The following is a 23,718-nucleotide window of genomic DNA, read 5'->3' as shown; positions in this document are numbered from 1 at the left end:
GTCTCTCTCTCTGTCTCTCTCTCTGTCTCTCTCTCTCTCTCAGGTTCCCTGTCGCTGGGCGTGTTCCTCGTGTCAGTCGGTCTAACTGTGTGTGTTGTTTGGCTCGTGGCGCTCTGCGGCGTCTGTGGATGGTGCCAACGCAGACTGGTGAGTGATGTCACTTCCTGTTTCAAGGTAAACCCTAAATGGGTGACGGCTTATTTTAACACTGTCTTGACTTGACTAGCTGTATCATACAGGCTAGCTCCATAGGCCCGTTCAACGACAGGTAAACGAACATGGAACCTGGAAATGGTTTACAGCGTGGAAGTGGAAACAGCAGGGTGGATTTGTTTGTTTATCTGTTTATTTTATTTTATTTTTTTTGTAATTTTTTGGGAATAGGCACTTTTTTTTATTAATTTCATTAACAGTAATGAACTGAATGGGGAGGGCTGGGGGAAATCACACTCTAGATGGATGATTAACAAGGAGAGGAAATGAGAAAAGAGGAGAAGAAGAGAAAGGGGGAGGAGAGAAGCAGACGGGTGGACTGTAGGTGGCTTAAATGAACACAGGCTTTAATTACATTCAGTAATTGGGCTCTGGTCCATATCCACACCCTGCAGGCACCTAGCAGCTTCCTATTATTATATAGTATAGGATTACCCTCTCTCTCTTCCCCCCCCCTCTCCCTCTCTCTCTCTCTCTCTCTCTCTCTCTCTCTCTCTCTCTCTCTCTCTCTCTCTCTCTCTCTCTCTCTCTCCCTCTCTCTCTCTCTCTCCCTCTCTCTCTCTCCCTCCCTCTCCCCCACTCCCTCCCTCTCTCTCTCCCTCTCTCTCTCTCTCCCTCCCTCCCCCTCTCAACACTGCCTGATTGGCATCGCCGAGTGGCAGGCAACAAGGGCGTATAAGGCAACCTTGTACTTTTAACCTATGACATCACCGCCATACTTCACCTCCTGCTTCGCTCTCTGCAGTACCTCGGGAATTGAGGAGGACATAAACAGTCCTTTTGTCCAGCAGCGACAAACTGGCTGATCGTCCTGATTTTTTTCCAAGTGACAGATGATCTTGGGTCAACGAGAGCTTTCGATTTAAAACAAATAAATTCGAGCTCCGCCTTCATCTCCTGTCAGGAGGTAAATCTGATCAAGCTCCTCAACTAATTCCCTCCTACCGGATCCTCTCTTAAAATCTTTTTTTAAAAAACCCCAAAGAACTACGTGACTACATGACTACATTTTTTCCCCTCATGTTTTTTTTTAAAACTAAACCTGATTGAAGACGTTGCTATTTTTAGGCCAGTTTATCACTCTCTCACTTAACATGCTACAAATAGCATTTCCCTGACTGCTTTTGTAGACTCCATTGTTAGCACCTGCAAGAAATAAATCAGAGCAATGAACGTGCACGGTAATAAATACGCGTGTCGTGTTCCACCATTTAAGCACAGGCGTGGAATCTCTTGCGGCCAAGTACTCATCCCTTTTTTTTTTTTTTTTTTGATAATGTCGTGTTAACGTACTGTAGGAGGTTAGGAGGAGGATAGTTTCCAAAAGTACTGCAAGTATCTGAATTGCTCTGCAGTTCTGATTAGCGCAGCATTGTTTACGTGTACCGTACGTGTCCGTCTCCAGCACAGTTCCCATAACGTCTGGATACTGTTGTATGCATGTTTATATTATATTGGATTGATGGGAAAACTTTCTACGCAGAAAATGAACAAGACCTTAAACCAGAACTGTTTAGATGCACATTGTGTGAAACTTTAACTATGGAAAAGACCACTTGTTGACAAGTCCACGCCTAGTATCGAACTAGTAAAAATCAATAGATATTCAACCCCTTATATAGGTGATATCTGCCTTCCAAATACCAAAAGTGTATAGACTGATGGTGAGGAACGGGTTTGACACGCTAAGATGCGTGTACACGTGCGTGTTCTCACGTCTTTTGTCTTTGCTAGTTTGCACGGCCCAAATCAAACATGGCAATGTTCTGCGTGCGAGTTCGTACCTTAGCGTTGTTATATTTTCGAATCTGATTTTCCCAAAGGTGTGCGGCTTTTCTGTATTGTAACATATTACATTTAACATACGGTACTGTTTCTATAGTAACGGCTCGTACATGGGGAATACGTGATTAACGTTTAACACGTAACTTGGAACGTTAACCAAAACCAAAAGAACCACAAGCGTATTTTGAAGCGTGAAGCGTCCCTCCTGACAGCCTTGACCTGCATGAACTTTCGCACGAGATGGAACGCAAGAACCGAAAACTGAATTTCTGTCTTGTACTCTTGACTTTTTCACCAGACAGTTGTATGGCTTTCTGTCCTCTTGTTTATTGAGGAAGTAAACGGTCCGCTTTAATAAACCGAGGACTGTTTGCGGTTTCACACATGAGGAAAAGCATGTCTCTCTTGCTGTCTCACTGCTTAGGCGGCTGGTCTCAAAGGGTTAAATCTTGATGGACAGGAAGAGGACAGACCCCGCGGGGGCTGTGACTGAGTGGGACTGCACGGTTTTCAGTGTCTCTGACAGTGAAAGCATCTGTGCTCATCTCAGCGTTTCTTCTCTAGCCTCCTTCTCTCTCTCTCTCTCTCTCTCTCTCTCTCTCTCTCTCTCTCTCTCTCTCTCTCTCCGTGTCTGACATGTTAATTCGCTGGCCTCTCTCGTTGTTCTCTTATTATTGCAAATTCTGTAAACCCATTCATCCGGTCATTTTCATGTCTCTCCGTCTCTCCTCCTCCTACTCTCTCGTTCTCTCCACAGTCTGTCTCTCTCTCTCTCCCCCGCTGAGTGATTTCTTCCCCCGCTGAGTTTTCTTCTTCCCCGCTCTCTCGTCTCCGCATTCTGCGATTCCTCCTGGTTTTTGGCGAAGCCGACTGAGTGTTTAATCAGAACTACTATGCATCTGATGGAAAACCACAAGTGCCTCTGTCTCTCTCTCTCTCTTTCAAAAACCCCCCCCAAAAATCCCTGTGAGGCTGAGAGGGTGAGTGTTTACTCATTTGCATTAATCCAAGGATATGATGGTCAAAGCTGTCGGTGGTGAATATTCCACAGACTTTACCAGACACTCACAGAATAAGAATTCACACTGTATTTTTATCTGAATAAAGTATCATAAGACGACCGTCACCTCTCCCTCCCCCTCCTTCCTTTATGAAATGTATAAAGCCGTGCAAAAAATCCCAGCTGCCGGAAATGGTGTAAAAATGATGATAAATGAGTCGAACTGGGACAGGGTAAGACTTGCATTTAGTGCCAAAATGCAATCATGTCGCAATCATCTGTCTGTCAGATAACTGATCCCGCGCTTCAGCACCTGTGTACGTTGGAATATTGACCAGAAGTTCAAATCCCAGCACTGCCAAGCGTTAACCTTGACATGTTGCCAGAGCCATATCTCCCAGGGTTGAGCCTGGCCAGTACCTGGATGGAACACCTCCTGGGAAAACTAAGGTTGCTGCTGGAAGTGGTATTAGTGAGGCCAGCAGGGGGCGCTCACCCTGTGGTCTGTGTAGGGCCTAATGACCCAGTATAGTGATGGGGACACTATACTGTAAAAACAGCACTGTCTTTCGGATGAGACGTTAAACTGAGGTCCTGACTCTCTGTGGTCATTATAAATCCCAGGACACTTATGGTAAAGAGTAGGGGAATAACCCCAGTGTCCCGCCCAAATTCCCCCACTGACCCTTATCTATCATGCACTAATAATCCCCATCTCTGAACTGGCTACATCACTGTCTCCTCTGCACTAATAGCTGGTGTGTGGTGGGAGTTCTGATGCACTATGTCTGCCGTCACATTATCCAGGTGGAGGATGCACACTAGTGGTGGTTCATAAGACCCCACTTACATGTGTGTGTGTGTGTGTGTGTGTGTGTGTATATATCCCACTTCTGTTTAAAATTTTTTTTTAAATGTTCTCCTCATTGACGTCTGCGAAAGAAAGCCTTCACTTGATATCTGTACGCACCGATTATTCTCGGATTCTCGGATGCTGTTGTGTGAGGACGCCATGGCAGACGCTGTTTATGAAAAACGCGTATGTGGTCGCACTACGTGATTCCTAAACAAGAATGCATTTCTCTCTTTCTCTCTCTCTCACCACCTGTTGTTGAATAATAAATACGTGTGCAGCGCCGTCGCTTCCCTCCGTTGTCAGACGTGGTGTGTTTCTCCATCAGACGGATCATTGCAGAGTAATTTGCGTCCTGGCAGGAAACACATTTCGACACCGCTGCTGGAGCAGTGCGAATGCGCCACTCGTTCCTCGTCCCTCTTCAAATCATTTAACATCTTTTACGCCGTTTCTGGCAGCTGCGATCTTTCAGGGCGCGTTCTCCTGAATTTCCCGCTCTCTAGATGTTCAGTCTTCATCACGTCTAATCTTTGTTACATAAACGCATATTTAGTCTAGATGATGATGGTGATGAAGTTCTTGACATTATGTGAACCTCCTGTTTATTTAGGTGGCTAGGGTTAGCCAGTCACACCTTTTTAATAGAACATCACCAACAGGACGAGATTTTCCTGACAACTCAAATATACAGTACATCCTGTCATTGTTACTTATTTAACGTTCATTACCGACTCTAAGTAATTTACTTTCCACGAATAATCAATTGGTCAAATAACCGAGTAACCCGATTATCGACAAGTAATACTACTACAATCAGTGCTGCTTATTGACTCACTGTTTTATCTCTCCTCATATCAGTTCCTTTTCATTATAAAAATAGAAGCTGCCTTCAGGAAATGTTCCTTATTGTATTACTTTACAGCTTTATTCAAAATGGAATTACATTATTTGTATTAGTTTAAGCACCTTAGCAGTGATTACAGGCTTTAAATACTGGGGTTATGCTGCTACAATATCTCCAGGCGTAGATTTAAGGATCTTCTAGCATTCGTCTTTGCGGAACCTCTCAAGATGCTGTTGAAAAACCTCCCCAAATAACGACGCTGCCACCACCATGTTTCGTGGCACTGAATTGTCCAGGTGATAAAACTTTGTGTTGTCTGGTTTCCTTCAGACGTAACATTTCAGGACATCAGAAAATCGAATCTTGTTTCTCATGGGCTGAGAGTCTTCTAAGAAAGATGGCTGCCTTTCTCACAAGTCCTCCCATCTCTACAGTACCTCTACAGTTCTAAAGTAGCCTTTTAGTGCTGTGAGTCAGAGGATGCTTTGGGGTATTTGTCTTCTCCGTGACTAATGCCCTTCTCCTGCGTTTGCTCACTTTGGCTTGGCAGCTCTAAGACGTCGAGGAAGAAAGCAAGAAGACACTGTGTTCTTTTAAAGCGGCAGTATTGTTCTGGTTCTCTTTCGCAGACCTGTGGCTTCATGTTGACTTTGTGAACTTTAAGCATTATGTAGAAACATTTCACTACCAAACCTTAACGTCAGCTGATGATCTGTCACAGGACACGCAAATTATCAATCCTCCAGTACCACACTTGCAGGTAGACCCCAGGTGGTCATGTATAATAATTCTAATTTCTATGGCCTTCAGGGAGGCATAATTGGGTCGGCCTCATCTGGGAATACATGAGGGGTTTAGTCAGATTGGGTTTCTTGATTGCTATTGGGTGCCTCCTGTGATGCAATATCAATACGAGCCTAATGTTTATCACAATACAATATTGGATCATATTTACCTTTTTGAATGGATGATTACAAACTCGCGCTTAAATAATATTTACGGTCTGAGAAGCTAAAACTGTGATGTTTACTACATGCAAAGTGTAGACTTGTTTGGGGCTTTTGGGAAATATGAAGCAAATATGGACCAAAAGTATGCGGACCCCTGACCTTCACACCCGTATCTGCTCGTTGAACCTCCCATTCCAAAGGCAGGGCATTAATAGAGTTATTCCCATCTTTGCGGTTATAATATGCTTCACTCTTCTGATTTTGGAGCGTAGCTGTGGGGATTTGTCCATACAGCAACGAGAGTATTAGTGAGGCCAGGCACTGATGTCAGGCAAGGAGGCCTTGAGGTCACAGCTCTGTGCAGGATGCTCAAGTTCCTCCACACCAAGCTCACTTTGTGAATAAGGGTAATGTGATGCTGGAACATGTTTGAGCCTTTTAGTTCCAGTGACGGGGAAAAATGTAATGCTACAGCATGCGAAGACATTCTATACTGTCTGCAGAAACTGTTGGCCATATATTATTCATATGTATGAATCATTCATAAAAGTAATGGTGGTGCAATAAGCAAGCAACCTCAGTATAGCCCCGCCCACCTGACATTAAAGGTTGTGGGATTCTGATTAAATGCATGTTACCAGTTTAGATGTTATACCACAGAACCAACGTTAACCTGATTTAGAAAGCAGTCACGCATTAGGGCATTCCCTGGGGTTTTGATAAAGTCGCTTTGTTTGCAGAATTTCCATAACTAAGTCTTTCATTGATAACGCATTGATAACGGAACTGTTCACATGGTACGTTCGGGATCACTAATCCTGACTTTACTCGTTTCTTGCTCGGAGCCAGTTTTCATTCAGGTATCCTTCATGGAGAGAACAACATGACCATTTTTAATCTTGTTGTGAAAACAACAGTTTTATTTTTATTTAAAAAAACACAAACCGTCAGAAATTGGTTTTGAGGTAGTGAGGGGGAATGGTTAGGCATTGTATTATCTAGCTAGAGGAAAACACATCAATGGAAATATCCCAGAGAGAGCGATGTGTGTGTGTGTGTGTGTGTGTGTGTGTGTGTGTGTAAGAGAGAAAGGTAATGTAGTGAATGTCTAGGTGAAAAGGGAGTAGATCCCAATAGAGTAGCCGCCATATAACAGCAAATACCAGACAAGGCTGAGATGAAGAAGACTATAACACAAAGTACCTTGTGATAGCTTCATTGGTTTCCTCACTTACACTACAAATTAAGGCATTGAACATATCAAATTCTACTTCTTTATAACAATGGACGGCCAAGGCAAAGTATCATAGTCAACCTCTATGTCATGCACAACAAGAGTTGCGCAACTGGAGTGAGCAACAAATGGGCAGTAGGCTTGGCTGCTCAGCCCCCTGGAAAGATGACCATAAGCTCCTTAACAGTGTTGTAACAAACAGTAGTTGGCGGTTGGCAAGACTTGTTAATGGCACGAAGAAGTGCTAAACACAGAGGAGCGCAGTACAACTGATTCTCGTAAAAAGCCAGACCCTGATGTATTCTCAGTGGCTGCTTCTTATTCTCTAGGAGATCACATGCTGATTCAGAAAGCGTACGACACTATGGTGAATATGGGTGGCATACGGGTACACAGTTGCCTCCAGGTTGTTATTTAAGTTATGTCATAACCGCAGGTGCAAGGAGTACAGAATGGTGTCGTGGCAGTATATTGTGGAATATTACCAAGTAATAATATTAACGGAGATGCGAAGGCAAGTTGCCTGGATCAAACACCAAACTAGTACATGGACAGATCTTTGGTCGCAGAACCACTAGATTGTTACCAAAGAAGACATCTTGGGGCAACAGGAAACCTTTTGGGCATGTGCCTTTTCACACCTTTCGGTTAAGACGAAGCAAAACGGAAGGTTCTACAACTAGTTTTTTATTCTTTTGGAACTAGTGACGTGTTCACGTGAGCTAGTTCTTTTGCCGAGTACCAACAGCATATAGTCCTTACCTCAGCTATGGACTGGGACTTAACTGTGTCCACGCCCCCATGCGAACAGCCCATAAAAGGTTCCCACTACGTCACTCTCCGGCCGTTTTCATCAACCCGAGTGACCCAAGCGCGATGGTGATCTTCCGCTAGCATTGATTTTCTTGAGTCTATTCAGTGATTTGAGTCGTTTGAGTGGTTCTAATCCTCCAATAAAAGATTGTTCCTTTACAGAAGATTGATCAATTATATTCTCAATACAGTATTACTACTTTGAGTGTTTCTCATCCTCAATAAAGTACAGCATCAGCACTTATTGTGAGTTCTGTTTGGGGAAATGCTGTCTGGGATATCATGTGATGACGTCGATATACAACCCCCACTTTATCCACAAAAAAAAAGCATGCTGGGCTGGAACAAAAGGAAGTACAATAGGGAGTACAATACAACCACTAACGTGCTTGGGTCACTCGGGTTGATGAAAACGGCCGGAGTGTGACGTAGCTGGAACCTTTTATGAGCTGTTTGCATGATTGCATGGATACTGTTAAATCCCAGTCATGGGGTAAGGTAAGGACTATATGCTGTTGGTACTCAGGAAAGGGAACTATCTCACACTAGCAACTAACTCACACACTGGAACAAGCAGCCCCTAGTTCCAAAAGAAAACCACTAGTTGTAGAACCTTCCATTTATCTCCTGCCACTGGTCATTGCTCAGATGGTTGCAGTGGTCGTGTGTATGCTTTGTAGCTCTGTGTGCACTTGAAGGAAGGACTTGGTTAGAGTGGAGTTAGAGTGGTAATGACACATGAAATCAGCTGTCGCACATACCCTGAACACTGAGCTGTGTGTGTAGACCAGTTAGCACTGAGAGTATTGCTTCATATTTGTCCCCGTGGACTATATAACGTGGAGCACTCTCTGTGAATATCGGGGCCGAGGCACGGTGTTGCATAAGCCCCTGAGCTGGAATCCCTAAAGAGATCCTTACTGAACGGGTCACATCCTTTATGTCTTGTACACTGGAATTGCTGGAAATGAAAGTGCAGTGCAGTAGTACAGGTGTATGACATGGATTTGTTGATGCTTCAAAAAAAAAAAAAAAAAAACCTTCCCGCACTCACTTAAGCGGAGATGGCTTCGGATGACAAGAGGCCTTGAATACGCACCACGTGACATCGTTATAGCAAATTGAAAAGGCCAAACACACACGTAGGGCCTTGTTCTGCCAAATGGGAAGTCTGAAAGTTGCCTAAAAAGATCGTTCACTCATCCGTTCGTTCGATTCGCATTCATAAAATGTGAAGGAGTGTATGTGCACTGCACATTTTCTTCTCGGAGGAGAGAATCCCTTAATTCTCTTCACTGGAATAGAATAATCCTAAAGGTTTCACATATGAAATCATGGCATATACAAGTGTCTAATACAATGCTGTGAAATGTGACAAAAGTGTGTGCGTGTGTGTTCGTGTGTGTGCGCGCATGCAAGGCATTTTATATGTGCTTTTATATGAGAAATAATAATTCAATAATAAATTATCTAATTTAAAAAAAAAATCTTTCTCCATGTCTGTCTTCCTCTGTAGGGGAAGAGGAATAAGCCAAGTTTGGACACAGCAAGTTCTCCGGACTCGGTGTCGGTACGAGGCCGGGGCGAAAATAAAGCCATCAAGTAAGGTCCTTCTTGAGTGTGGGTGTGTCTTCAAAATCTATCACTGACGTTAGGGACACCACGATAATGCAGCAGCACGGCTCTGTGGTTTTTTTTGTTGTTTTTTTGATCTAATAAAGTCATTTGTATGAAATCTGCACAGTGAATATCGATACGAAGCCCTCACACAGATGATGGGGCTGTGCTTCCATATTTAAACGAGCATTAAATAATTCCATATCAGCAGAACAAGCAGCAATCTGACACTGGGATACACTAAAGATTTGTGTCTATGTAGGGTTGCGTCTTTCAAACAAGCAAAATAGTATGCGCTTTGGAGGATTTTTTTTTTTAACCTAATAAAGCAGAATACTGCTATTTATACCCCCCACCCCCCTAACCCCCACCCCCCGGCAACGTGGTTAACAAATCTTGAACATTGCCATCAGGAACAGCGACTGTGTGAGCAAATTAGCATGACTGGAAAGCATGAATTATGTTTGTACAAGTCTGTTTCCTCAAACCGAAGACGAAATGATCGGAAGGTTTATCAAGGTGAGTAGAAATGATCAGAAAGGTACTTAATATAATAACAAATTTGATTCATGATTCAAAAAAGTTGGTTTCTCTCTCTCTCTCTCTCTCTCTCTCTCTCTCTCTCTCTCTCTCTCTCTCTGTTTACAGTGATCTAGACAGGGACTTTTGGAACAATAATGACAGCAGCAATGTTCAGCAGCGGTGGAGCTCCTACCCTCCTAAAGAGTTCCTCTTGAACATGTCTCCTTATGCTCCATACGGAGACCCACGTCTAACGCCCAAGTAAGTGCCTGTCTGTCTGCGTCTCCGTCCGTCAGCGCAGGGCCGTAGCTAACTCGTACGTAAGCCTTCGTCCTTCTTCTCTAACCGGCTGCTTGTAACTAACTTCACCCTGCCGTTCCGGTCCGACAGTCCGGGTCCACCGCCACGAGCGGCTTTTAATTCAAACACGAGTATAATTTGCTTACGTTGTACTGACAGTACAGTGTTGAGAACCAGACTGACGTTTTTGTTACTTCAGCTAGGAAAAAAGGAATAATACATGGTGGGCCATGGTGTTGTAGGTAAATAATCAATGCTCGGGGTGGTCCCATACAGCCCAACGTGAAGCAGAGTGCCGGTACCACCCCAACAGCACATCCTGAAGTGTGTGATTCCTTTTATGTCACAGCGTTCTCTAAAGACTAACGATCATTCCAACAAAAAGAGTGGGAGAACTTCATGCCTTGGATGTGTTGGTGGCTTGTTGAGTCTGGAGTGACCCGGTAGTTGTCCCCAGGCTTCCTGTGCAATGTCAAATAACCTTCTTTTCTCAACCAGTCGATTGGATGAATGGGGAACCTGTTGAGTGTTTCTCATTAAGCCCAGTGGTACGGTCCAATTGGGTCTGGATGATGGCAATTCGAACATAACCGTGGGAAAAGACAAGGATCTCCACTGTCTAGAGAGATCTACCTTCCTGCAGGTTTCATCTCCAACCACAATCACACATCTGTTGTCGTTGATCAAGAACTTCTTAAGGCGATGACGAGATGGTCAGGTAGGCACAATTATGGTTGGAGCTCAAGTCTTCAGGAAGTTAGATCTCCAGGACCATGGTTGGTCTAAACAGAGACTGACCCACTGGGTGGTGGACATCAGCACCGGCTGCTACCATGACATTACACCCTCCTAAGGGAAGGAAGTCTTGTGCCCATAGCGTTGTATGATAACATGAAAAGTAATGGTGTACTTGAAACATTTTCCAAGGCCATTTGTGTCATCATATACTGTACGCAGTGATTCATTAAAATTTCAAACACGCTATAGTCGAGCAGACTTAATCCCACTTGTCACTGGGCAGACTTAATGCCTATCCAGAGCAAAGCTCTGGGTTAGCGTCACGTTCCCCCGGCTTGCTGGTTTAATTGCTTAATTGAGGTCGTTATCGGGGAGACGGCGAGAAGGAGAGTCCTGTCTCTCGCCACACTCTCCCGGTAAATCAGCCGCTAATTGAAAGCAGGCTATAATAGATGGAGAACATTGGCATGGGAAAGGCTGGCGCCACCCCACATCGCCTCCCGAGCGCCTTTCTAATTAGAACCTCTGTTCCCCCAACATCTGGAGGCGAACGCTCCGCTCGCACTGCTGACTGAAAAATCCAACCATGTCAACAAAACTGGGAGGAAGTTTAATATCATTACATTTCCACATTTCTCCGTATCGCAAACTGGAAGTCGTGTTATCTAGTCATTTAGTCTAATTATTTCGGCTGGTTAGGGAACGAAATGTTTGTTTTTTTAAATTGCCCATCATGTATCATTTTAAAAATGATAAACATTCTTTCACGCACACACTTGGGGATAACCGCGAAACAGGCGTGCTTGAGTTAGTAAACTCTTAATCGAGTGTTCATCTGCTTACGAAAAATAAACACACGTCGGTGAGGAGCTCGTGAGTCAGGTCACTAAAGTCCGTCCTGTCATTTTGATTCAGAAGGAAGTCGACTTTAATGAATAACTGCAACAACAACTTCTCTACAGCCGTCTCGGCTGACATCTTATCCTCATAACTCTAACCCCTAACCCCAATCCACTGGGCAGCATCCATGTTGCTGCTGTTACTAATGTCCTCATGGCTGTTTGTTTTTCCCTGCAGGTTTCATCGTGTAGTTTTGTCCCTCTGTGTGATTCGACTGGCTGTGTTTTCCTTCTTGAACTGGGGGCGTAGCGGGTAAACCCCAAACGTCCGTCGCCTCCGTTGGTGCGACCGCAAACAGTTTGATTGACAGCGTATAACCGTTTTGCGGTGATTTGATTGTACGGTTGACCTAAAACATGGAAGTTAACAATATTTAAGGTGTAAATTGACACATGGATGGCGTTTACATTGCGTTTTACCCTCAGCTACGTCCCTATCTTATCTTTTTTTTACTTTTTAGCAGTACATGTTCCTTCTTTCTTTTTGTTTGTTTTTGTTTCCGAGTTTAGCTTCCAGGTAGTTTGGTGGCGTTGTCATTCTTTTATTCGTTTTGAGCCTCATCCGATGAGGAGCAGCATTTCAGAGTCGTTATAATCTTTAAAGAGTTATTCCGGATCGTTACAGAGCGTGAAATGCTGTACCGGACCACAAATCCGTGCTGAAAACAACCCGATTGGTTCATTGTCTCACGTCTGCAGTCCACAGAGAACCATCTCGTGTAGCTTAAGGTAGCTGTTAGCCTGTGACGTGTCCCCTGCATCAGGCATCGTACTGTAAGACTGACATGACCAGGCCATAAACATGCTTTATTAAGAACTATTTATTCACACGTTTATTTCTTCTCACGACACTTTTTTTGACAAACTTATCCTGTCGTTCAACAAGAAAAAACAAGTATATTAACAAGAATTGGATTACCACCACCGAAGATTGGCTCGAATTTGATGGATTCATATCTCTTCTTTGCCTTGTTTTGTTGTCCGTCTCTTCTTTTGTGTGCGTTCGTCCGTCCGTCCCGTTCTCGTTCTCCTGGCCATTTGCAGTGGCTCGTTGGAGAGGTGCGAGGCGGGTGGGGGGACAGGGGCCGGCCCCAGTCGCAGCGACAGCTCCAGGAGTGTAGAGGCAGGAAGCAGCAAGGCCGGGAGGTGGCAAACCGTCAAGAGCCACATGCACTCCGGCGTCTTGAGGCCAAACAAGTGAGTGACAGTAATAGGGGCAAGATACAAGATACAGGCCGCTTTTTAAGCATTTTCCACAGGAAACGGGGGACATGTTTGATGAAGGGGTTTGAGGAAGTAGCGTATAATCTTACTCATGCTTCCATAAGCAGAAACAAATCCACTGTTAGACAGTACTGTAGCAGGGACGGTCCTGCTATCCATCCATGTAAGTTTAAAGTGGATGTATATCATCAGCATCACAATACAACTGCAATACTTGATGGATGCGGTTCTGGTGTTAATACGATCTCGACCAAAAGGAGACGATCTTTCTAATCGAGAGCGTCTTAAAGGCCAGCTCGTGTAGTTTCTCGGTGAATCTTAACGGATTTGCGAAGCCTGGAAAGACACCGGAAATGTAGCCGAACCCGTTGTTCGGTTATTTCCCCCTTTATTTGTTAATAACATTGTCAGAATTCTTCTTCTTATCACTACTGTGTATATATTCAAGCCTTCGTTCTTTCCTTCAATCCTCCAATGCTCCCGGTTCTCTCTCCTCCTTTTCGTGTTGTTCTTCACTCCCGTGCTGGTAATTCGGTTCTGTTTTTAAGAAGATCCTGTACGAGTTACTCGGTTGTATCCGGACTTGCGTTTCCGAGACAGCGGTGAATTCTGCAGTGTTTGCTACGTGTTAGATTTGTTGGGAGGAAGTTGAGCTGGAGGAGTGAAGAGGATGCGAAGGAACACGATCAAATCCAAAACGTCTGAATCCATTACCAAGAACTGCTTTTTTAAAATTTATTTATATAATTTGAATTAAATCGATGAAAAGAATGCTCCATTATAAACACACATGCTCCAATCACGCGGTGTGAATCTGGCGTCTTTTAACCACCAAGGTTGCTTTCAAAAGGATTTCTTTTGGTATTTGTCAGAATATATATATATATAATATATAATATATATATATATATATATATATATATATATATATATATATATATATAGACATACATTGCAGGTTTTATTTTATTTGTACATTTTTTTTTTTTACTTTTTGGGAAGAGCGTGATACTTTTTCCACACTTTTATGACAAAAAAAATCAAATAAAAATTCAAACCGTTGATGCTCGGGAGGAAATATGCAGTGAGCTGCACGACAAACACATTCCAGCGTGTCGTATTTAATATGAGAATGAAAAACAGATCAAGCTGTTTCAGCTGCTGAACTTCCCTTTTAAATCGTGCATAGAAATATCCGCTTATGCATTCTTCTTCTTCTTCATTTATTTTTATTATTTATTTTAAATGCTGGTTTATTTTCTACGCACGTTGTTTAGGGCACTGCGTAATGAGTCCAGTGCTTCCTGTGGCTCAAAGTGTCCTTGTAGAGTTCACACACCAGGGACGCAGAATGCAGACAACGTGTAGACAGACACCGTCCTATGACCAGACACACGGTTATGTCCCGTCAAAAAGGTGCGCTTTCTTTTTCAAAAGAATGATGAAATCCAGTACGTCGCCGATTCTCGCGTGCCTGCTGTCCGTCAATGAACGTTTCTCGTAGACCGTAAATGAAATGTCCTGATGGACACCAAAATGTCCTTATGAAAGCAACACAACACGGCGCCATCCCTACAGCCACGTGGACGAATACAATGAGCAGTTCTTGCTTGTGCACTCAGAACCGATTGTACTTACTCACACACCTAATCAAACTAACACACTACTGTAGATACTCATTATTTATTTATAGATTATGTGATCTGTCCTGAATCCCCCCCCCCCCCCACATCCGTTCACCAGCATGAAAAAGGAGAAATCAGCCATTCATTTATTTTATTTTTTTATATGGCTGTTGTGTGAAATAATAAGATGAGGGCAGTCGCCGACGTTAATTTACTTTGTAAAAGACACTGATCGGGGCTGGTGCCGATCTCCTGCAGGGTTCGCATCTCCAGAGCAGCGCACTGAGTGCACGCGGGCACCAAGCAGTGGTACAGGGCACATGGATTATCGTCGTCAATACGGTGGCGCTGAAGAGCAAGTCGACTTTAACGAGAAAAGAGACAGACCGATGATGTTGGGTTCAAAAGAAAGAAATCCATCCATTTTCTACACCGCTTATCGTACAGGGTTGTGGGGAACCTGGAGCCGATCCCAGGTAGCACGGGGCACAGGGCGGGGTACACGCTGGACCGGGTGCCAAGTCATGGCAGGGCACATTCAATCCCGTTCATACAAATAAATAAATAAATAAATCATATACATTTATTAATGCTGTATTTATTTTAAAAAAGTTGGACTGCTTTTCTGGGTCACCATACACACACACGCGCACACACACACGCACACACACACACACACACACACACACACACACAACACCCCATATCACTGAAATACTGAAGTGACTCAGAAGATGTGTATTTGGGTATGCAGAAATGTGGACATGTCTTTGGGTCTATATATATATATATATGTTATGGAAGAAGGAAGTCATTTTCGTGCATGATCATCATTGCTAAGACTAGCCAGCTATCTAAGCGGATAGAAAGCCTCGTCACATTGAATGCACTTGTAAAACTACTCATGAGGACCCGAAGACATGGCCAGTGGTCTGTGGTCAGACCGAGCCTCATCACTGTGTCCGTGACTTGATGATGCTGCTGCTTAACTTTTGTTCTCTGTCTCTTTTTCTTCATCAATCCATCATTGCCTGAAATGTCTGCATCCTCCCTCTCTACCTTCTTCTTCTCTTTAAATCTAAACCGACATATTTCCTCTCTCCTGTGTCTAAACTCTGACGCTTTGTCCTCGTCCTCCTGGTGGCTTTTCTCCTCCCCTTATAAAATAATCACTTTATTCCATCCCCTCCTTTGCGTTTCCTCTCTTGTTCATCCCGTCACCTCTCCCCGAGTTTCCTCGTTCCTCTCCTAATCCATGACTCATTGCCCATTCCTTTCACTTTACACGCCCCGTCTCCTTCGTTCTCCCGTATGTCTCCTGCAGTTTTGGGGACACATCCCCGCTGTCCACAGCGTCCACTCTGGAGCACATCGCACCCGCGGCGTGTCGTCCTCGGCCCCTCGTCCGACAGCAGAGCCTCCAGCAGCCCCTGACCCCCCGGCCCCCTCCGCCGCCCAACGACCCCCCTGCCACCTCACAGAGCCTGGGGCAGTTACACAGCAGCTCCGGGGGCGGCGGGGGGCAGCGGGGGGGTGCAAGGCCGGGGGCAAGGGGCAGCCCAGCCGCACCCGGGGCATCTCGCTACAGAGCGGGCGCAGGGGCACGGTCCCGCTCCAACCCGGGCAGCTGGGATCACGTGATGGGGCAAATACGTACCAGGGGCATGGACGTCAAATCCTTCCTGTAAGTACATGAGCTAAAATACTATTTATAACCCACTTTAACGCTGTTTAACCGCTTTTGAACCTGATCCGTGCACGCATATAATAACGGAAGTGGACCTAGTGTTGTGTTTGTCATCGAGAAATAACATTAGTGTGTGACTGACAACCTTATAACCTGTCAGCTTCCAGCTTCGGTAGGTTTAAATCATCTTCAGTTCCCCAAGGTTATGAGCATCCCTCTGATGAACTCGCAGTTTCAGAAGTCAGGAGATTGGCACGGCCATGCAAACATCTTCAGATATTGTGGCTCGTTGAAACATCCATCTTGAACCCAGATTCAGTTTCTTGACTGATGAGATGAGAAATTCTCCTCGAATATGCCTTGAATATATCGCTCTGTTCACGTTTTCTTTGATGATGTATAATGCCCCAAGTACCTTTTGCAGAGGTACCATGCCCCATATCACGATGCTCCCACCACCGTGCTTCACTGTGAGTTTGGTGTGTTTTGGGATTCACCCGCACAAACGTTCCACTTTTCGGTATGAAAATCTTGGGTAGAGGGGAAAAAAATAACGCACTTTTCCACGATATTCAGATTTTTTGAGACGCACCTGTATGATGTCACTCGAGCAACTTTTTTTAATCGCCTCGCCTCATGGAAGTCTTGCCAGCTTCAGAACTGGAGCGCCAGTTCAAAATCAAACAAATAAATAAATCGAATACGCCGTTCAATCTGAATAATCCGTTCGTTGTATTCACTGCATTTCGTTACACCCGTAACTCGCAGCAGCCATTCGTAGATGCAGATGTGACTGTAATACTATATAGTATAATATAATATATTTTGGTGTTTTATTGTGCAGTATGTTGCTGTTTACACCACCCTGCTGTAAATGACATCTCGGTCTCATTAGGCTTGTCTGTAGAGTGTGTAAATAAAAGAATGAATGAAAGGATTTTATTCGTTTTGTGCTCGCAGCGTGTGCACATCCACGCCATCTGTAATTCCCTCTGCCTGTCAGTATTGTTAGCTTCCTCGTTCCTCTGTAGTCTAGGAGTATGTATTTCACAGTGTGGACAGTATGTTGTGACTGGCATGCATTACATCAGTGTCCTCTACGCTACACGCTTCCGCCCGGCGTATCCACGCGGTGTTAGCTGATCATCATCTCGTTCATCAAGCACTAACTGATCTGGATTATACTGTATAACATGCACGCGCGTGCAGGAACTGTGGGTCCTGAACACACTGCGTTTATCTCTGCCTGTTCGTCCTTGTCTTTCTCTCATGCCTGTCCACTGTGTCTTCACCGGTCGCATCGCACATTCTCAACAAATCAGGCATTTGTGAATGTGAATCATATTTGAATTGCGCTTTTTTCCCCCAACTTTTTTAATTTTCCGTCAGCCACAGGTGCCGAGTCGATCGGTCTTGCAGTCTAAGCACTAATCTGATCCAACACGCGGCCGTTTAACGCCAGATTTATGACACATCTGTGGCCTCATTGTCCTCGTAGACACAAATGAAAATGATTTCTGGATAAACGATTCGGTACGGAGGACACTTAAAATGTGGTGTGTTTGTTTTTTTCAACAAAGAAAACAATCAGAATATGCAGTAAGTGTAATTTATCTTCAGTTATTAGAGAATAGCAGGCTTTTAATGCGACCTCATGTTATCCGTGGGTAAGTAGTTTGTTTTCAATGCGCTGATATTATTATTTATTTATAATGTTATTTATTCTGTCGATTCTTTCGGCTGCAGAGTATACGCACGCGTTACCGTCCTGGATAGATGGTCTAATATTTCCTGACCCTTTCACACAGAAAGGAGCAAGGAGTCTTGCGTGTCATGGCCGTCCTCGTTGCCGTTCTTGCAGATGTCCTCGCAGATGTCCTCGCAGTTTGTAGTCATGTGGTGATGTGCGGCGCCTCATTTCCAATAAATGGTGCAGTAATACAGCCATCTTACCCTTTCCTTGTCGCCTGATGAGGATCTGGAGCGATTGACGACAGTTGTGCTGTCCTCCACAACTTGAACTAACCTCCTGGCACTCCTTTATACCTTTTTGAGTGTGTTTTCTTCTCTGTTGCAAGCATTTCCCTGAGAAAAGAAAGCTGTGGAGATCTGCAGCATCCACTAGCCCTTGAGGCATTTTCCCTCGTTTGCATTTACTATCCTGCAATTCCATGCCTCGGGATCGACCATTTCTAGAACACCGTGTCTGGACCCCCATCAAACCTAATTAATTAATTAATTAATATACGTCCAACTGAAAATGTTGTACACTATATGTAACACTAGTTACACGCTGTGTCCAGGTGTGACAAGGTCATATAAGCACTGATATAAATCTCCACTCTGTGTGTGTGTGTGTGTGTGTGTGTGTGTGTGTGTGTGTTTGCACTACTGTCTTTTGTATCAGTACGTGCAGCTGCTATCAGATCAGCTGCTCACAGCGGTGAGCTCGCATTTTCAGCATCATTACCCTCTCTCATCTGACTGCCATGGACTAGAGGAACAGCAGACAGACGAAAGGAGAGAACGAAACTCAGTTCGTGACACGGCGACGTAGTGAACGTGCCCTGCGATGGATTGGCACCCCGCTCCAAGCCTCTAGCAGAGACCCCCCCCCCCGACTCTGAGACCCTAAGGATAAGTGCTATGGAAAATGGAAGGCTGGATTACACGGTGTGGATTATTACAGTATATCCTTCAGTTTCACAACCTGTAGATGGATACGCAACACCCGAGAAGTGACTGAAGCCGCAAAACAAACAGCAGTGTCTGTAGTTTGGTCTAAATCCTCGCTATATAAAATTGTCCATAGCTCAACAATCTCACGCGCAATGTCCAGATTCTTTTTTTTGGTGTTTACAATTCTACCCACAAACCTGAGATGTGCATCATCCGCACGCCTGTCCAGTCTTACGTTTATCCAATATTCATTCCACAAGAGATTCGCCAGGAAGTGGATTTATCCTTATCAACAGTCCAGTTCTTGTCATTGCTAAAACTTTTCCAAAAAAAATACCAAACAAACCCTACGATCCACACAGAGTTCCCCTTTTCCTTTAACATTTGCATAATAGCTCTTGTACAAAACGAAAGAAGTGGACCCTGGACACCATCACATTTTGGTGCGTTTCGAACTCCTACGGTTCTGCCTCCCACGCCTCCTACCCAGGGCTGATTCCAAACCGCGTGCTGAGGAAGAAAGTGACTAGCGTAGAAGCCATTCCTGCTGTTTTGAGCCGCGCGCTATTCTATGTTTTATTTTGTCCTGGTGTCAGGATCCGCATAGACGGGTCCGTTCTGAGAAACGAAATGTCCGATGATTTAGGCACGAGGTTGCGCGTGTTGCAGGGACGTCTTGGCTGATTGACAGTTTTGCAGATTGCCTTGGAAAGCTTATCCTGAGAGCGGAATCGTGGGATCGGCTTCTCCGAGAAGGATCCGCACGATGCTTCCTTCAGATCTGTCAAAAGATCTGAGGGGGCTGCCTTTCAAATAGAACGGTCCCTTGCACATGTTACCATGAATTGGTGTATTTAGAAATGCTTAACCAATTAATTATATCATCGATTAATGAAAGTGGGGGGGGGCAGCAGGACGGTATGCCAGAAGGAAGAGGAGGAGCGGGTCTGAGGAAAGAGTGAGTCACTACACTGCTTGAGGGACAACAGGAGCTTCGGGACTGTGTGTGTGTGTGTGTTTGTCAGCATGTTACATATTCAATATTTTTGAATGAGTCACTAAGGAGAACTAATTGGTATCAGTCACTGCACCGAGTCGTTCCTTTCATTCAGTTTTTGCTGACGGGTTTCGCAATTACAGACCGCAATATTAAAACGTGCAAATCAAACACGGTCAGCACTCACGCGGTGCAGCCGGGGCTCGCGCTCACACTCTGTCAGCCGTCGGTGGTTAATTGCTTACTCTGAACTGTGCGAGTTTCGACACCGGTACTATTAGAGTTTTATGACTTTTTTAAATATTATAGAAATAAATGGTTAAATGCTGTACAACTGAGACTCTTCCCCTCATGAAATACAGAAATATCCATCACCCCTTGCACATTTTCTTCCAAATAAAATAATTGCAAAAGAGTTGTCGAAAGTATTTCCTGTTTGTTCTGTTTAAAATACAAAAAAAAAAAAAAAAAAATCACAGAATTGTTCTTGTCTTCTTTTAAATGACTACGTCCAGCCTAGAGATGATTGTACGTGTGTGTGTGTTTTACTTCAGGGAAGGCAAGATGGTGGTGTTATCTCTCGCGATCGGCCTGGCCGAACAGGACGACTTTGCCAACCTTCCAGACCTACAGGAGAAGCCCGCGAGCCAAGAAACTCCTCCTGGCGATAAAAGGTAGTTCTCCGGAATGTCTGCGATTTGCGTTCACCGAGCGTTCTCGAAGGCGAGCCGCAAAATGTCATCAACTAGTGCACCAACCAAACACACTACGGCATCGTTTTATACCAAAACTCTTTATTGAATATATCCTTCATCCATAATATACAGACTTCTGCATCTCAGACAAGACACACGCTTAAGTGTTTAGTCATTTTGTCACATTGTTTAGTGTGTATGTGTTCCTGTGTGTGTGTGTTTTCAACCCTAGACGGACATTTTACAGACCTGTAGGGTTTTTTTGTGATTGTTGCGGCCAATAATGCTTGATTTTGCGATGCTTCAGTGACTTCCAGCCTTTCTCCTTTCCCATGTCGATAAACACAAGTCCACAAATTTCACTCGCGTGTCCCATTCCGTCGCTACAGTTTTGTGGCTGTAGTTCAGTCACACTAATCGGGGGAAGTTGAAACCGACAGCCCCATAATGCTCAGGACTTCCTTTGTGTTGGAACTTAAATTGGACCGTTTGTTTGGCAGCATTCCAGTACCACATCTTGATTTGGTCCAGACCCAAGTTTGAAGGACAATTCCACACCTGCCCCAAAGCCACCGGGCGAAAGAAGGCGATACTGGGGGTCTGAAAGCAACCCAAGAGCTCATGATGGGTTCATGAGCCGTAACAGAACGCACGACGGGATGCCAAGGAGAACATGCAGTACTTTGACATTTCGCGTCAAATAATTTCCGAATATTACTTTTCCAGCACGTTCATTAAAGACAGAAAATGTTTTGTACGTCAGTAAAGAAAGTAGCTACACTTTTTAGACAATGTAAAAGTGTTTTAAATGGATTCGTTTTGAAGGCATCTATCGTTGCTTTACACCAAAACTTTTGCACAATCCTGTATATAACTATATTGATTGCCATTTCCATCCACCCATCCACTTCCTGTACCGCTTATTCTACACAGGGTCGCAGGGAGCCTGGAGCCTTTCCCAGGGAACTTGGGGCACGAGGCGGGGGGCCAGCCCATTCACAAACACTACGGACAATTTGGAAATGCCGATCAGCCTAAGATGCATGTCATTAGACTGGGGGAGGAAACTGGAGTACCTGGGGAGGAAACCTGGGTAGAACACAGGGCAGAGGCGGGATTCGAACCCCCTTCCCACTATACTGTATATACTAAATTATGCATATTGAATATCTAGCATGTCTTACACTTATTCCTTCTCCTTTACACTTGGGGTACTTCGGTTGTTTGGTTTTTAAATGATTTTTTTTATATATATGATCTACCAGTATACTTGTTGATTCCTTGGCAAAATTATTACAGATTTACTGCTTATTATTATTATTAATGATAATAATAATAATGTTGATGATAATTCCTTCCTTACATTTACAGTACATACAGTACAGCATAGATCAAATGTGTTATTACACAGGATCCAGTGGATATCAGCTACTGTAGATATACTGTTAGATGGTGAGTTGAGTGAGATTGTGCATTGTAGAGTTGCTGGGCAACAGAAAAACCTTGGATTTGACGAAGACCTTGGAGTGTTTGATTTCTCAGCTGCTGAACGTCTGGTTTATTCACTCAGAGGTTCGAGGGAAGGACAGTTGAGCGTGGTGGACAAGTAGAGGATCGTAGAATGTGGAGAGGTTGATATGGAAGTGCCAGAAATGCAGGACGGATCTGATAGCAGAGATTAGACAGGAGTTGCAGTAATTGCAGCTAGAGGCAAAGGCATAGATGAGGTTGTTTTTACGTTCAGCGGCATGAACACACACCAGAAACCAGATGTTAATAGGCCCAGGAGGAATGTTCATTTCTATAAGACAGGTGCGTGTGAGGAGGAGGATGAGGAAGCAACTCCTATATCTAATCTTCTTCAGCTGGGAATCATCTTGACGGCGTATGTTTGTTCTCAGCCTCCAGAGAGCTTGGAGTGGCTGCAACTGGTGGCAACCTGTGATTAACAGCCCACTGCCGTTCCTGCTTCGCAGATATATGTGCTCTGCGATGCTGTTTGAGGAATCCCAGGCTCTGTTAGCATGCTAATTTTTACACCTAGCATTATTATATTAATTCACAGTGCAGATGTGCCGCTCTAGGAGCATCCCTGCTGAGCCAGAAGACTTGTTATGTTTATTCTTAGTCCAAACACTTGAAGCCATTTTTGCACAGTTCTCCAGGTTCATTTCAAAAATCTGTTTCTGTCCTCATGAGGCTGGAGTTTTCTGAGTCACTGTCAGTAATAACCAGTGTTGAACTTGAGATTTCTGCTCAACCGAATCTTTCCTTGCGGAACTGAATTATGGAGTGGAGGTGGAATTTGAGATGTGAATGAGATGTGCACAATGGAAATAAATGCAATACGCATTTTATATACACAAGGGTCATAAATATTCGGACACTGACCATGTAATTGTTTTTGCAGCTGTCTATCGCAGTATATTGGAGAATGGATATTTTGAGGATACTCGCGTCCAAATCAGGTGAGCAGTGGAGTAATAACAGCTCCATCACCCCACCCCCTTTTTAAAGGGGCCAAAAGTAATTCAATCCAACTTTATTTGTAAAGGGCTTTTAACAGTGGACATTGTCTCAAAGCAGCTTTACAGAAACATATAAACACAGTATACAGATTTTAAGCGTGTGTCCTTAAAAGTTCAAGTTTAAACAAAACATCATAAATTAAATTGTCTCTTTTATTACTTGGTTGCAAATTCTTTGGAGTCAATGGCTGTCTGAAGTCTGGAACCAATATCTGACATCACCAGACACTGGGTTTCTTCCTTGGTCATGCTCTGATCAGCTGTTTTCAGTTCCTGCTCATTCTCGGCGCATTTAACCTTCAGGTTTTTAGTTCAGCTCAATCGGATTCGGGTCAGGTGACTTGGCCATTGCAAATGTCTTAGGTTTGCTTCAGATCATTGTCTATCAGCACTGTAGCATTTGGCTGAATCTGAGCAGATAACATAGCGCTACACACTGATTTTGTCACATCATCATCATCATCATCATCATCATCAGGAAATACAAAAGGGAACCAGTTCCATTGGCAGCC

General features: G+C 44.1%; 1 protein-coding gene across 1 annotated transcript in view; it reads left to right on the top strand.

Moving 5' to 3' along the window:
• syt7b (synaptotagmin VIIb) overlaps nucleotides 1–23,718 on the top strand; it is a 91,367-nt gene that overhangs the window by 39,894 nt on the left and 27,755 nt on the right. The window contains exons 2-6 of the mRNA XM_047158254.2: nucleotides 44–147; nucleotides 9,212–9,297; nucleotides 9,961–10,095; nucleotides 15,945–16,304; nucleotides 20,538–20,657. Of these exons, the coding sequence (XP_047014210.1) occupies nucleotides 44–147; nucleotides 9,212–9,297; nucleotides 9,961–10,095; nucleotides 15,945–16,304; nucleotides 20,538–20,657 (805 nt within the window). The remainder of the gene's footprint in view (nucleotides 1–43; nucleotides 148–9,211; nucleotides 9,298–9,960; nucleotides 10,096–15,944; nucleotides 16,305–20,537; nucleotides 20,658–23,718) is intronic.

Source organism: Ictalurus punctatus, chromosome 10 (assembly GCF_001660625.3).
Source record: "Ictalurus punctatus breed USDA103 chromosome 10, Coco_2.0, whole genome shotgun sequence".
Taxonomy (NCBI): Eukaryota; Metazoa; Chordata; class Actinopteri; order Siluriformes; family Ictaluridae; genus Ictalurus; species Ictalurus punctatus.
The sequence above is the reverse complement of the archived record's forward strand: the minus strand, read 5'-3'. Positions and strand labels throughout refer to the sequence as shown.